Genomic DNA, 16,986 nt, shown 5'->3' on the forward strand with positions numbered 1-16,986 from the left:
AAAAGTTGCTGTTCCAGGGATAGGAGAAGATTTTGGTGTCCTAATTTTTATTTATTTTGAGTAGTATTAAATTAAGAATATTAAAGTTTTGCAGTAGAACTATAAAAGCAAGCACTTACATCTGAATATTAGTGGACTTCTTAAATAAATTAATTATGTTTCCCTCCTCTTAAAGGAAAAGGTATTTCCTTCCATAGGTTAAAGAGAACTTTTTATATTACTTCACATCAAATAATTTACTTGCTGTACCACTATTTGGTTGTGACATAAGTCCAGTTTTTACTATGGTTTTTCCATAACAGACTGTGCTTTTTAATAACCCTGGGGGGAAGTGAAACAACAGATTTTGGAAAATACTTGAACCTTCACTAAAGTAGTTGAAACTTTTCTTTTGGCATCTTTGACATTCAAGGACGACAGTAGGAGTCATAGTATAGTTCCAGTGTAGTATTTGTTGGTGGAGATTTGAGAGTGGAAATGTGTAATTAGAGAGGGAAACGTAGCAAAACAAGCACACACAGAATGGCCACCTGGTTTGTTTCTGCACGTCTCCTTGCGCTCTCCTAGAGTACAATTAGTCTGACTAGGAGCACACTGGATCTTTGTGCTATCTGGGGTTGGAAATTTGAGTGTGGCAGTGGAACTGATTCATCCATTCAGTGAAGTAGAAGACTGATCTTTCCCTCTTATAGTCAAAATTCACTGGTTAAACAAAGTTGGCAGTAAATCTGCAGCCTAATTGGAAGCAAGTTTTCTGACCAACTTGTTTTCCCAACATGGTCTTGCAAGGTCTGGCTCAGTGCTTAGCAGCCACATAATGATGAGTTAAACAGGTGAAAGAACATTTTGTGAGTTTTAAACAAAAACTGCCAGCTAAGTTGTTTATCAAGGCCATGAAAAGATAAACACCGTTGAGCATCTAAGTAGCTCAGACTTTGCAACCTTCATGTACTACCCATGACTAATCCCATGGAAAATGCCAAACAAAATTATAACTTTTAAATAAACACACATGAGAAACCTCCACAGTTGTGTGGGCTCCTAGCTAACCCAGGAAATCTGAGATGTGTATAAATGAATATGTACCAGAATTTCTAGTGTTTTGTTATCTATGTAATACATTTTATGGTTGGGAGATTTTGAGAGTTTTTACATCTTTATCATGTCTCAGTTTGGAAGAAGGATTACCATTAATGGATTCAAGAAAAGATACTTCAAACTTTTAACTAGTTGTTCTATGAAGAAAGGATATAATGCTCTAATTTCAAGAAAAATCAAAGTGGTGTTACGTGTGTGTTTTCTTTCATTTCCTGATGCTTTATGTAAAATGAGTGTGAGAAGCACATAGTGTTACACTTGTAAGTTAGGGAGTGTGGCCTCCTCTGTACTTGCCTCTAATACCTTCCTTTGCCCCTTCTTTTCCCCCAACAAGAACTAGCTCAAATATCATCTCTTAGGTTGAACCATATAGAATTACCAATTTTGTAGACAATTTTGTTTGATCAGTGCCTCTTAGATCTTCCATTTTTAGAGACAGCTACCCACTACCACTCCTAGAATTCCTCCAATTTAAACATTTTTTTTGTTTGCATCTCTCATCCCCACCAGACCATGAGCTCCTCAAGGAGTAGGATCATGTTTCATTTATCTTTATTTCAACAACACCTAGCACAGTGTTTAGCACTAAATGATTGTTGAATGAATAAACTTATAACACATTAGAGCTACGAGGACCCATCTCCCTATAACTGAATAAAGGAAATTAAGACAGAGGCCATTTGGCTGGGAGAATATTGGGTGATTTTGTTGACCCTGCACCATGGGAGCAAAGTGATGTTCTAGTCTAGACCTAATAGCAAAACTCAAAAAAGTATAAGTAACTTCTCAAATCTCTTCTCATTCCTTCCCTTCCCAACACAACACTTTAAAAGCCTGACAAATGAGTGGCAAAAAGCAGGATCAATTTGCTTATGATCTTTTTGCCTTGAGGAAAGGCAGTTTCTCTTGTCGCCGCGTCTCCGCCCACCATGATTTATCTCCAGTCTTCTGTCTCATTCTTTGTTGTTCTCTGTAGACCTGTATCAGATTGTAACTACCCAAGTCAATCATAAAGGTCCTATTTTATCTCAGCTCTGCTGCTTACAAGTTATATAATATTGTGCAAGTCCCTTAATTTCACTGTGTGTCAGTTTCCTCAGGAATACTAGTATACCTACCTTACTAGAGTAGCCTGGCACATGGTAAGCAGTGTATGTATTGGTTGCTGCTGCTGTTATTGTGACTTATTTATTTATTTATTTTTGGCCACACAGCTTGCAGGATCTTAGTTCCCCGACCAGGGATTGAACCTGTGCCTTTGGCAGTGAAAGTGCAGAGTCCTAACCACTAACAAGAGAATTCCCTATGATTTTGATCATTATCATTAGTCACTGTTACCTGCATGTAAGGTGTGCTCTGGAAGCATGCACACTTAACAGAGGTATTCTGACTCAAATCCTTGGAAAAGAAAGAAGACAGCATTATGTGGATGATTGCCAATGCAAAACAGTCTTTCTGTAAATGTCAGCAATTTGCCTTAGAGTTCCTTCAATTAATAGCAGTCATCAATATAATTATTAATATTATAATGTAACATAAACAGTAAAACTCTATACTGTGGCCACAAAGAAAGGATAAGAGACTAGTGTGTTCAGTTTTAACTTCAATTAATGCTTATGAAAAATCTAATACTTTGAAAACTGCTCTTAATCTTAACAACTTATGAGAGTCAGAATATTCTCCTTATTTTACATAAAAACTTAGTCTTCCAAACATTAAGTAATTTGTCTTCAGATTCACAGCCTCAAAATGATTGGAGCATGGTTCGATATAGGTCTTCTAACTCCCATTACTGGGTTCTTTCTTATTTTGTCATATTACCTCTCTTTCAAAGAGAGTGAAATTAAGGCAGAGAGAAAAGAGAATAAGAGAAACATAGACTTAGACATATAAAAGAAAAACAAGGACATATTTGCCATAAATGTTCTTTATTTCTTCATATAGATTTGAGTCACTGTCTAATGTCCTTTCAGTTCAACTTGAAGGATTCCCTTAGCATTTCTTGCAGGGCAGATCTGCTAGTAACAAACTCCTTTAGCTTTGTCTTGATTTCTTCTCCATTCTTTCTGGATATAGAATTCTTGCTTGACAGTTTTGGTTTTGTTTTCCCTTTCAGCACTTTAAATATATCTCACTGCCTTCTGGTCTCCATGATTTCTGATGAGAAATAAGCTATTAGTGTTATTAAAAATTTTACATGTGATGAGTTGTTTCTCTCTTGCTGTTTCTGTTGATTTTGGCTTTTGACAATTTGACTATAATTTGTCTCAGTGTGGATCTCTTTGAGTTTCTCCTGTTTGGAGTTTGTTGGGCTTCTTGGATGTGTAGATTTATATCTTTCATCAAATCTGGGACATTTAATTTGCTGATTCTTTTTTCTGTCTGCTTAATTTTGTTAAACTCCTGTAATGAATTTTTCATTTTAGTTGTACTTTACAGCTCCAGAATTTCTATTTGGTGGCCTTTCATAATTCCAATCTCTTTATGATATTCTCATTTTATTCATACATTGTTTTACTGGTTTCCTTTACTTCCTTGTCCATAGTTTACTCTAGCTCCTAGACGTATGTAAGACAGTTGGTTTAAAGTCTTTGTTTAGTAAATTCAATGTCTTGGTGTCCTCAGGGATAATTTAACTCAATTTTTTTCACTTTGAATGGGCCATACTTTCCTGTTTCTTTGTATTATCTGTGTTTTTGTTGTTGTTGAAAATTGGATGTGCAAATATTATAATGTAGTACCTCTGGAAATCAGATTCTACCTCTTCCCCAGAGTTTGCTGTTCGTGATTGTCAAAGGCTGCGGTTGTCCGTTTGTTTAGTTACTTTTCCAAACCATTTTTGCAATAACTGTATTCCTTGTCACATCTGGTCATTGAAGTCTCTGTTCCTTTAAGCTTTTGTTCAATTAGTGTTTTAACAGAGATTTCCTTGAATACCAGGAGCTAAAACAAAACAAAACAAAACAAAAAACAACCTCTCTCTGGTTTTGCAGATTGGCTGTGTGCTAGGGCCCTTCAGCATTTAGCCAGGCTTGCACTGAACCTGCAGATCAGCCAGTGGTGAAGGCTTGGTGTCTTCTGAGGTATTTTCTGAGCATGCATCGTGTCCTGGGTCCTAAATTCCCCAGTACACATAGGTGCTTTTGAATGCCCTGATTTCCCAAGGAAATTTTCTTCATGGCTTTTCCTCTCAGATATTAAGTGTTCTATTGTATGTCTCAACCATAATCTTTTACCCCAGGCTGTGGGCTTTTTATTTGTCTTACAGTGTTTCTGAGCAATGCAGCCTGCTTTTCTGCCCTGAGTGGGTTCTGAGCTTCGTAAAATAGAGATGAATGCCTTGTTTCAGTCCTTCAGGTAGCCCCCAGACAGATTAGAACAAACACAATAATTTGTGAGTTCTGCTCTGCTCTGCCTGGAACCAGGGACCAGGGTCCCACACTAGGAGTATGGGCTGCCATCTTTGAGGCTGCTGCGGAGGCACGGGGAGGTGGTGAGGAGAGGGCAAGTGAAAATACCATGAGGCTTTCCTACTGCTTTTATTTGCCTTTTTCTTGATTCAGTGTTTGCTTGGTTGCTGTGAATGTTTTCCAGACTTCTGACAAAGTCGTTCCTGACAGTTTCTGCTTGTGTTTCAGTATTTCTGTGTTTAGAGCTGCCTACTCTGCCATTTTGTTGTATATTCACTCTAAGACCAATTTTATTTCTTCTTTAAATGTTTAAATGTTTCAGAGAATTCACTGGTAAAACTATTTGGGTCTGGAGTTTTCTTTCTGGGGAGTCTTTTAATAATAAATTTACTGTGCTCACTTCGGCAGCACATATACTAAAATTGGAACAATACAGAGAAGATTACCATGGCCCCTGTGCAAGGGTAACATGCAAATTCGTGAAGCATTCCATATTTTTAAAACTCTTAGAGGAAGACATAGGCAGAACACTCTATGACATAAATCACAGCAAGATCTTTTTTGACTCAACTCCTAGAGTAATGGAAGTAAAATAAAAAATAAACAAATGAGACCTAATGAAACTTAACAGCTTTTGCACAGCAAAGGAAACCATAAACAAGACGAAAAGACAACCCTCAGAATGGGAGAAAATATTTGCAAACGAAGCAACCAACAAAGGATTAATCTCCAAAATATACAAGTAACTCATGAAGCTCAATATCAAAAAATCAAACATCCCAATCCAGAAATGGGCGGAAGACCTAAATAGACATTTCTTCAAAGAAGACATACAGATTGCCCACAAACACATGAAAAGATGCTCAGCACCACTAATCATTAGAGAAATGCTAATTAAAACCACAATGAGGGACTTCCCTGGTGGTGCAATGGTTAAGAATCTGCCTCCCAATGCAGGGGACATGGGTTTGAGCCCTGGTCTGGGAAGATCCCATATGCTGCAGAGCAACTAAGCCTGTGTGCCACAACTACTGAAGCCCGTGCGCCTAGAGCCCGTGCTCCACAAAAGAGAAGCCACCGCGATTAGAAGCCTGTGCACCGCTACGAAGAGTAACCCCTGCTCGCTGCAACTAGAGAAAGCCTGCATGCAGCAACAAAGACCCAATGCAGCCAAAATAAAATAAATAAATTTATTTTTTAAAAATGCAATGAGGTGTCGCCTCACCCTGGTCAGAATGGCCATCTTCAAAAAATCTACAAACAATAAATGCTGGAGAAGGTGTGGAGAAAAGGGAACCCTCCTGCACTGTTCGTGGGAATGTGAATGGATACAGCCACTATGGAGAACAGTATGGAGCTTCCTTAAAAAACTAAAAGTAGAACTACCATATGACCCAGCAATCCCACTACTGGGCATATACCCTGAGAAAACCATAATTCAAAAAGATACATGTACCACAGTGTTCATTGCAGTACTATTTACAGTATCCAGGACATGGAAGCGACCTAAGTGTCCATTGACAGATGAATGGATAAAGAAGATGTGGCACATATACACAATGCACTATTACTCAGCGCTTAAAAGGAACAAAGTTGAGTTATTTGTAATGAGGTAGATGGACCTAGAGTCTGTCATCCAGAGTGAAGTAAGTCAGGAAGAGAAAAACAAATACCATATGCTAAGACACATATATGGAATCTAAAAAAACAGTACTGATGAACCTAGTGGCGGGGCAGAAATAAAGACACAGACATAAAGAATGGACTTGAGGACACAGGGTGGGAAGGGGAAGCTGGGACGAAGTGAGAGAGTAGCATTGACATATATACAGTACCAAATGTAAAATGGATGGCTAGTGGGAAGCTGCTGCATAGCACAGGGAGATCAGCTCGATGCTTTGTGACAACCTAGAGAGGTGGGATAGGGAGGGTGGGAGGGAGGCTCAAGAGGGAGGGGATATGGGGATATATGTATATGTATAGCTGATTCACTTTGTTGTACAGCAGAAACTAACAACATTGTAAAGCAATTATACTCCAAATAAAGATATTAAATAAATAAATAAATAATTTTTAAAATAATTACTTTCTTTAATATATTTATAGGTAGATTTTGTTTAATCTTGTGTTAGTGTTCGAGAATAGTGTTTTTCAAGAAATTTGTCCATTTTACCTAGATTGTCAAATGTACCAATGTAAAGTTGTTCATAATAATATTCCTTTATTACATATTTTTTTATTTCTGTAGGATCTCTGGTGATATCTTCTCATTTTTTCCTGATATTGTTAATTTTTGTTTTCTCTCTTTCTTGATCACTAACTAAAAGTTTATCAGTTTATTTAGTCTTTTCAAGGAATGAACTGTTTTTAGTTGGTAATTTCTCTCTTTTTGGTCTGCTTTCCATTTCACTGATTTCTGCTCTTTATTATTTCCTTTCTTCTACTTTGGGTTTAATTTTCTCATCTTTTATAGCTTTTTAATGTGACACTTAGATTGTTGACCTAAATTTTTTCTTGTTTTCTAATGTAAACATTTAAAGGTGTTTATTTCCCTCTAAGCCAGGGTGAACAAGCTTTTCCTGTAAAATACCAGATAGTAAACATTTTAGGCTTTGTGGTGTCTGTTACAATTACTCAGCTCTGCTATTATAGCATGAAAACAGCCCTAAACAATACATAAATGAATGTGGATGTATCCAATAAAACTTTATTTACAAAAATTGCTGGTGGACTGGATTTGGCCCACAGACTGTAGTTTGTCAATTCTCTACTTATTGCCGTGTTCCACACCTTTTCATATTGTATTTTTGCTATCAGTTTAAAATATTTTCTGATTTTCCTTATATTTTCTCCTTTGATCTCTTGGCTCTTTAGAAGTATATTGTTTAATTTCCAAATATTTGAATGTCTTATTATTCATTCCTAATCTAATTTTGTTGTGGTAAGAGAGTATACCCTGTGAAATTTAAATCTTTTGAAATTTATTGAGACTTTTATGGCCCAACATGTGGGTTGTCTTGATGAACATTTCATACGCACTTGAAAAGAATGTATTTTCTGTGTTTACTAAGTAAAGTATTTTATACATGTCAATTAGGTCAAGGTGGTTGATAATATCAGATCTACTGTGATTTTTTTTAATCTAGTTGATCTCTCAGTTACTACAGTAGGAACAGTGAACTTCTTCATCAATGATTGTAGATTTATTTTTTCTCTTTAGTTCCCTCATTTTATATTTTTGTATTTTCAAGTTCTGTTTTTAGTTGCATATACATTTCTGATGTGTCTTCGTAATGAAATGACCTGTTTTTCATTATGATATTATGAAATGTTCTTTATCTCTGGTAATACCTTTTATCATGAAATCTTCTTTTCTGATATTAATATAGCTACTCAAGCTTTCTTATGCTTAATTTTTCACGGTATATATTTTTCCATCCTTTTACTTTCAATCTATTTATGTCCTTATTTTGAAACTACATCTCTTATAGACACCGTAAAGTTCAATCTTACTTTTTGATTTACTCTAACAGCCTCTACTTTTTAATAGTTGTTTAGTCCCTTAACATCTAATGTAATTTCTCACATGGTTGGATTCCTCTCTGCCATTTTATTTTCTTTTTGTTCCCTCTTTTACCTCTTAGTTCCCCCTTTCTTGCCTTCTTTTGGATTATTATAATATCTATATTTTACTCCATTATATTTATTTAATGTTTACTATTTTAATATACCTACTTGATGTTTTAGCTCTTTTCTTTAATTTTTATGGTTGCTCTAAAAAATACATATATATATTTGCTTTTGTTATAAATTCTACAAGAAAATGTTATTTTTTGCTTTAAACAGGGCTGTGAGTTTTAAAGAAAGAGAAGAAGAAATATATATTCTTTTATATTTACCCACATAGTCACCATTTCAAATGACCTTCATTCTTTCTAGTAGATTACAGTTTCCATCTGATGTCATTTTTCTTCAGCCTAAATAACTTCCTATTTTATACAATGCAGTTTTGCTAGTGTTGAATATTCTGTTTTCATCTATATAAAAATATCTTTATTTTCCCTTTAATTTTGAAGGATATTTTCTCTGGCTTTAGAATTCTGGTTGACCAGTATTTTTTCCCTTCAGCACTTTAAAGATGTTACTCCATTGTCTTATCGTGTGGCCTCCATTGTTTGTCATGACAAGTGACTATAATTTGTATTATTGTTCCCTAATATGTAAAGTATCATTTTTTTTTCTCTTGTTGCCCTTAGTATTTCCTCTTTGTCCTTGATTTTAGCAGTTTTTGATAATGCCCCTAGATGTGGTTGTCTTTGTAGCCTACTTGGAGTTTTCTTAGCTTCTTGTATCTGTAAGTTTATAGGTTCTCTCAATTATTTCTTCATAATTTTTTGCCCCACTCTCTGTCTCTCTTCTTTTCTTTTGGAACTCCAGTTATACATATGTTAGCTTAAATTTATCCACAGGTTTGTTCATTTTCTTCTAGTTTTTTTTCTCTCTGTTCTTCATATTTGATCATTTCTATTGTTCAAACTTCAAGTTTATTGTTCAACCTTATAACACCTCCAGTATTAAGCTGCCCTAGTAAATTTTCCATTTCAAATATTGTATTTCTCAGTTCTAGAATTTCCACTTAGTTTTTTTTTTTTTTGTAACAGTTTTCAGTTCTCTGTTGAGATTTCCTATCCACTCAACCTTAAATCCTTGAAAGTATTTATAACTTTTCTAAAATCCCTTTTCTGCTAATTCCAATGGCTTGATTATCTTGGGGGTTAGTTTCTTTTGACTGCTCTTCCTCATGAACTGTGGGTCACATTTCTTGTTTCTTTGCAAGTCAAGTGATTTTTTTTTTGAATAAGCTAATACATGGGAAAGCGCTCTTTCTTTTTTTTTTTAATATTTATTTATTTAATTGGTCGTGTCAGGTCTTAGTTGCACAGGCGGGCTCCTTAGTTGCGGCATGCATTTGGGATCTAGTTCCCGGACCAGGGCTCAAACCTGGGCGCCCTGCATTGGGAACACGGAGTCTTAACCACTGCACCACCAGGGAAGTCCCACAAGTCAAGTGATTTTTGATGTATACTGGATGTTTGTGGATGTAAGTTATAGATTTTCTGAATTCTGTTAACTTTACCTGAGGAACATTAGTTGTTTTTTTCCCCTTGTGGGTAGTTAACGTTCTAGACTCAAACTCCAAACTCTGCCTCCTCCACAGTAGGCGACGCTACAATTGCCTGCTTCTTATAGCTTTCCAACTGTTGCTTTTCACGGAGAATCTTGGCTCCTCTCCCGGGTAAGCACACAGAAGTCAACCAAGTATTTGTAGGATCCTCTTCTGTTACTTTCTCACTTCTGCTGGGAGCTCTTCTTTCTCTCGTCCTACCCACCCTTCCCCCGTCCCCCCCCTCCCCCCGTTCCCCCCCCCCCCTCCTGCCGCCAACTCCACTTTCCAGCTTCTCTGTCAAACTCAGACTCTGTCTTTGACTCCTCAAGGCCACAAAGAGGTTGACTTTCTGGGTGAAGTTCTGCCATTTTGTTTCACAAGGATTGAGGCATGCTCTAAGGCAAAAAATAAACCAAAACAAAACCATAAAGCTGCAAATTTAACTCCATGAAATTCACTTCTTTCAGTGATCAACTTTTGTCCTGTTTGTACCTGATTTTTGTTGCTCTTCAGTGCCTTAAAATACTTTATAATTGTTATCTATGGAAGAGTTAATCCAATATAAGCTACTTCACTATTATTAGAAGTGGAACCATTTAGAAATTGGTTTTGTTTTTATCCAGTCTTTTAACTGGCAAGTTTAATCCATATAAGTTCATTGCAGATATTAATATTTTTGTATTTACTCTTGCTATTTCATTCTTAGCTTCCTCTTTTTGCTTCTTCAAATTGTTTTATAAGCTATGTATGGGTTGGCCCCAAAATTCGTGATTCTGTTCTTTTTGTGGTCACCTTGGCATTTTACCACATTTTTTATATATAACTTAAAGACTAAAGTACAGGTACATGTTGTCTACCTCTATGCAATGTAAAAGGATTCTGGAACACTTCAACTCTGATCCTTTCCCCCAACTTATATGCTGGTATTCTCCAGAATTTTAGTTCTCTGTGTGTGTATATGTGTATGTAATGCACACAGAAATTGTACAAACATCTCACAAAGCAGGTGACCATCTTTCAGGTTAAGAAAAACAGAATATTGCCAGTGTATTGATTTCCTAGGGCTCCTCAACTAAGTACTACAAACTAGGTGGCTTAAAACAAAAGAAATTGTCTGACAGTTCTAAAGTTTAGACATCTAAGGTCAAGCTGTTGGTAGGGTCGTTGTCCCACACACAGCTTCTGGTTGTTAATGGCAGTTGTAGGCATTCCTTGGCTTTTAGATGCATCCATCCCTCTAATCTCTGCGTCCATCATCATGGAGCCATCTTCTACCTATGAGTCTATCTTCACATAGCATTTTCTTCCAATAAGGACACCAGTCGTATTGAATTAGGGCTCACCCTAGCGACCTCATCTTAACTTGATTACACCCACAAAGACCCTATTTCCAAATTAGATCACATTCATAGGTACCAGGGGTAAGGACATACCTTTTTTGCCGGGGGGGGCACAATTCAACTCATAACAACTAGTACCCTAGAAGCATCCCCCACATTTAATTTTAATTAATTAAAATACAAATAACCACATATAGTTTAGTGGCCATCATATTGGACAGCACAGGCATAGTCTATATTCTTTTGGGTCTGGATGCCTTCAGTCAACATTGTTTTACAGATTCACCTGATTGTTAGCATGTAGCTTTGGTTTGTTCATTTTCAATACCTCTATAATAATTTTACACATATATCACAACTCATGTATTATTTATAGACATTTGGTTGGCTGTTACAAGTAATTCCCACACTTCTGGGAATGTATACTGCGGCGGGGACTTGCTGACATTCAGCTTTAGTAGGTTATGCCAAGTTTTTGTCCAAAGTGGTTGTTCCAATTTCCTTCCAGTACTGAATGTGAGTTCCCGTTGATCTACTGATACATCTTCACTAATCATTGAATTATTGGTCTTTTTAATTTTAGCTAGTGATGGTCATTTCTTTGTGGTTTGAGTTTACATTTTTCTGATGAGTAATGTTTATTGACCATCCTCACATCTTTTGCCAGTGCCTTTCCAGATTTCTTGACAGTTTTCTTTTGGATGATCTTTTTTTTTTTTTTAAATTTATTTATTTATTTTTTGGCTGTGTTGTGTCTTCGTTGCTGTGTGCAGGCTTTCTCTAGTTGTGGCGAGCGGGGGCTAGTCTTTGTTGCAGTGCACAGGCTTCTCATTGCGGTGGCTTCTCTTGTTGCTGAGCACAGGCTCTAGAGCGCAGGCTCAGTAGTTGTGGCGCATGGGCTTAGTTATTCCGCGGCATGTGGAATCTTCCCGGATCAAGGCTCGAATTCGTGTCCCCTGCATTGGCAGGCGGATTCTTAACCACTATGCCACCAAGGAAGCCCTGGATGATCTTTTTATTGATTTTTCTGGGTTGAAAATCTTTTAGTTCTCTCTGGATACAAGCAAGATCTATGTATTGCAAATATTTTCTCTCACTCAATGTCTTGTCTTTTTACTCACTTAATGGTGCTTTTGGTGGAGAAAAGTAATTTTAATACATTCCAAAGTACGATTCTTTTTCATAATGTTTTTTGAATCCTATTTAATAAGGATTATTAATCCTATTTAATGACCTACACTAAGGTCATGAAGGTATTCCCATGTATTATCTTCTAGAAGCTTTGTTGTTTTGGCTTTCACAATTATATAGTTAAATATACAGTAAATCTGAAATGTGTTTTTGTATATTCCATAAGGTAGAGGTAAATTTTAAGGTTTTTTCCATATGGCCTACTAGTTGACCATTTGTTAAGAATATCATCTTTCCCCACCTTTCTGCATCACCACCTTTGTTATCAATCTAGTTTCCATATATGCATGAGTCTGTTTCTGAGTTGTCTATGCTGTTCCTTTGGTGTGTTCATCTGTTCTTACACTGGTACCACACTTTTTTTTTTTTTTTTTTTTTTTTTTTTTTGCGGTACGCGGGCCTCTCACTGTTGTGGCCTCTTCCGTTGCGGAGCACAGGCTCCGGACACGCAGGCTCAGCGGCCATGGCTCACAGGCCTAGCCGCTCCGCGGCATGTGGGATCTTCCCAGACCGGGGCACGAACCCGTGTCCCCTGCATCTGCCGGCGGACTCTCAACCACTGCGCCACCAGGGAAGCCCCCACACTCTTAATTACTGTAACTTTGTAATAAGTTTTCATAAAAATAAATCTTGTCACCCTTTTCTGCTTTGCTAAGAGCATCTTGGCTTTTCTGTGCATTTCTTCATCCCTTTGAATTCATCTTAGGGCAACTCACTGACCCAGAATCTAGCTTTAACTTAATGCAGTGTAGAGTAGCTTGTAGTGTTTTAAATTGCCAACTACATAACACTAGTGCCCCAGCTCAGAGGAAGGTGCGGCTGTATCTTAGAAGAATTACCAGTGTCTGTGAACCAAGTAGGCTCTGGGAGACCGTGGACTGGACAGGATGAGATAAATCTGGTGTGAGAAGCTACTGAAGGCCAAGAAACGGACACCTAGTTCCACCCTCTTGGACCTTAGTAGCATCATTCTTGGGAAATGGAAAAAAAGACCTGTGAACACAAGAATGTCAGTCTTGTTCACGGTTGTATTCTGTGCCTGGTATACAGTGGGCATTCAGTAAATATTTGTTCAATGAGTGCATATGTGTATATGCTTCTCAGAGGACATTATATAGCCATGAGTTTGACTCTTTGCTTAGATACTAGAAAGCTTAAAACTAAAATTTTAATAGCCTTTGAGATTTTGCCATTTCATGGTTTTGGCTTTCTATTTCTGCTTTAAGTCTTATATGCATTACCTCAAATCTTTTTGGAAATACATACTCATTTTCCACGTTGAGTCTGGTGATTACCTGTTAGTGATTCCAGAAGTTTGTTGAGTTTCTATGTCCCTAAATGGAAATTACTTACAAGTTTCTTAGCATAATTAAGCTCAGATATATTATAATTCAGTTTGAGATTATATCCAGATTCTCATATTTCAAAATAGTCATATTTTATGATGAAGAAACTGCCAAGTTACCCTCAGTTTCTCCAATTTGTATTTCCTTTCCTTCCTGAAAATACAGATGTAGTTGATGAGACCTACATAAAGCACATCTTTATTAGTTTTCTGCTCTAAATATCAAACTTCTATGTTTTTTAATGCAGATGTGGAATTAGAAGAAGCGATTAGAAGAAGTCTTGAGGAAATGTAATTAAAGATATTACCACACAGCATCAAGTGGCCTTGAAGAGACTCAGGATAATAAATTCTTGAGTTTGTTTTCTAAAGGAGATCAGAAATCTGCTAGTACAAATGTACTTGAAAACTTTTTTTTGCTTTCATATGTTCAAAATCTGATATTGCTTTGTATTTTTGTGCTATTTTGCAAAAATGTATAGAGGAATAGAATACATGGTAATGCAAATACAAATCATGAATTCTAATATAGGTATCATGTTTCCCAGTTAACTTTGAATTCATATATTTAGGTTACAAGAATTAAAAATTAGAAAAGCCCTTGACTATTGTTTATATGTTTCCCAAATAGAATTGGTTCTTTAATTTTATTTGTACAGTACAGATGATTCTAGTTTATTTTTTTAGGAGTGAAAATGAATATAAATAAAGCTGTCATAGCTCACTTTTTCTGTAAATTCTGCTCATGTGGCACTAATATATAATACCTTTGAGATCTTTGATTATTGGGAGAGAGTAATGGAAACTGATCATGGAAAGAGATGAAAAATTTTATCAGCAATGTTCTTTGTGGGTTTCACTCATATGTATATCCCTGCTTTAATTAGAGCTGCATATTGCTGGAATAAAAAAAAATTTTCTTTGAAAATAGTGAAAAGAAACTTTTGCCATTCCTTTTACCTGCTTAGACTTTTTTTTTTTTTTGCGGTACACGGGCCCCTCACTGTTGTGGCCTCTCCCGTTGCGGAGCACAGGCTCCGGACGCGCAGGCTCAGCGGCCATGGCTCACGGGCCCAGCCACTCTGCGGCATGTGGGATCTTCCCGAACCGGGGCACAAACCCATGTCCCCTGCATCGGCAGGTGGACTCTCAACCACTGCGCCACCAGGGAAACCCCTGCTTAGACTTTTATGTGACTTGTATTATCTACTGTTTAAAGGGAATGATGTAAAAAATATTTGCATAGAATTAGGCATATTTTTAATAATATTAATTCTTTTATATATATTTGTGTAAACATAGTATTCTTCAGAAAATAACGTTGAAAGTTCTACTCAGGAGTAATCTTCCTTAACCCTTTAAAATTTTTATTTCATATGGAGGTATCTTCATTTTAGTTATTCATTAAAATGTTAGTTTCCTACTGTTGGTATTAAATATTTAATTTTAAATGTTGAGGCCACATTGTGAATAATAAAAAACGTTACCTAATTAGGAGACTAAGAAGGGGTTTGTCGTACAGTCTTTGTGTATATGCTTCAAGTTATTTGACCCAGAAATGTCATCCCTAAAAATTTCGAGTAGTAATTACTTACCAAACTTAAAATTTTCTGTAAATATAAATTTTTCTTTAAGACAGAAAAAAAATATATCATGGCTAGAACTTTGATCTTTCTCTGTAACTAGATAGTTTAGTGTGAAATAGTATTACTGGGTTTTTTTATTATTATTATAAAGTCTTTTCAATCCACATTGGAAACCAATTTGTGTTTTTATTTCATAAGCTGTCAGTTCTGTCCTACGTGCTTGCATTTTTTTTTAAGTACACATCATAGCTTGAGAATGTACTAGTCATTTTTCCAAAGTGACCACATTGTATTTTTAATTTGCTTGTTAGAGTAGTTAAGGCTTTGGGTGGTAGTCATGGAGCCGGACCTTAAAGACATCTGCAGGAGCTTGCTCAGTAGTGAGGAGCAGAAAGAGTGTTCCAGAAAGAAGAGTGGTCCAGTAGATGTAGGGGAGGTGCCACACACAGGTGGGATGCAGCCTGTGTTCTACTAGGACGCTTGTGTGGTGTCTATGGTCAAGAGTAACTGAGGCTTTTCATATGACAGGAAAGGGATAATTCATCATGATCCTTTAAATAAGGTAACTGGGTTGTTTAATGTTTTAATTAATAATTGTCACTGATTCTATTTCTACTTAATAAGCAATTAAAAATCACTTTTAAATTACTTCATAAGTTGAAGTTAAGTTAGACACAAGGAGGAGAGGTAGTCTGGATGTTACAGAAAGTTATGGGGAATATTATCAAGAGTAAATGTTTCTAACATTGACAGTGATGCTTACCTGTTTGTTTTCATTTTTTATTTTATTGTGATTTTTTTCTTGTAAAAAGTTTTTATTGTGATTCCTTATTTTTATACCTGAATAACAACTTTTGTCAAAGCAATGATGGATAACATATGTTTATTTTAAAAAGGATATGTAGATAATGTACTGATAGTATCTGGTTGGTGGTATCATTGATTGTCTTAAATAAAAATATCTCGGTTAAGAAGCTTTTTTTTTTTCTTTCTGGATGCTTGGTATCCTACCAGACCAGCCCTTTCTCCTACTCCTTGTCCCCCTGACGACCTGGCCCTCCACTCTGGCCTCTCCCAAGAACAAGGTACAGGACTGCTCTGGACACCCTTGGGCAAGTGCAGCTGGGAGACTCAATCGGCTGGGCCTCAATTTAAAGACTTTTTTTTCCATCATTTTTTTCTTTTAAATTTCTTTGAAACAATTCATTTATTCATTCACTCACGAAGTATTTATTGAGTACTTACTGTATGTCAGCGTGGCTGTTCTAAGCACTTGAGATACACCAGTGAGCGAAACAAAGCCTACACTCCTCTCTGGAGCACAGCTGGGGGAGAGGTGACAAGAGGGGAAGGAAAACAGGGAAGGGGAAGATAGTATGGGGGTGGGGCGGGGCAGGAGTGCTTGCTATTTGTAATAGGGAGGTCAAGATCCTTCTGGTAAACTTGAACAAAGACCTGAAGGCCAGGGAGTGAGCCAAGCAAATGTGTATGGGGAGGAGCTGTAGGTGGAGGTGAAAAGTCTGGAAGTGAGCTTGATACATCCATGGAAAAGCAAGAAGGCTAGCATAGGCGAGTGAGCGGGATGAGCTCAGAGAGAAACAGGAGATGGAGTCCTCTGAGGCCTCTTCTGAAGACCTTGGCTTTTACCCATTTCACAAACGAGGGGCCGCTGAAGGTTTCTGAGAAGTGGTGTGGTGCGCCTTATTTAGAAGGATGACTGTAGCTGCTGTGCTAAGCATAGACATGAGAGCAGAAGCAGGAAGACCAGGTAGGAGGGTGTCACGGTGATGCAGGAGAGAAGTGAGGCTGGCCGAGACCTGAGTAGCGGAGTGGGGACAGGCAAGTGGGA

General features: G+C 37.0%; 1 protein-coding gene across 8 annotated transcripts in view; it reads left to right on the plus strand.

Annotated features, from left to right (window-relative positions):
• ZNF451 (zinc finger protein 451) overlaps window positions 1-16,112 on the plus strand; it is a 123,271-nt gene extending 107,159 nt beyond the window's left edge. For all 8 annotated transcript variants that reach the window (XM_079933584.1, XM_079933581.1, XM_079933583.1 and 5 more), the window contains one exon: window positions 13,800-16,112. In XM_079933584.1, coding sequence (XP_079789710.1) covers window positions 13,800-13,846 — 47 coding nt within the window. In that variant the 3' untranslated portion in view covers window positions 13,847-16,112. The remainder of the gene's footprint in view (window positions 1-13,799) is intronic.
• The last annotated feature ends 874 nt before the right edge of the window (window positions 16,113-16,986 follow it).

This window comes from Stenella coeruleoalba (assembly GCF_951394435.1).
Source record: "Stenella coeruleoalba genome assembly, chromosome: 10".
Classification (NCBI taxonomy): Eukaryota; Metazoa; Chordata; class Mammalia; order Artiodactyla; family Delphinidae; genus Stenella; species Stenella coeruleoalba.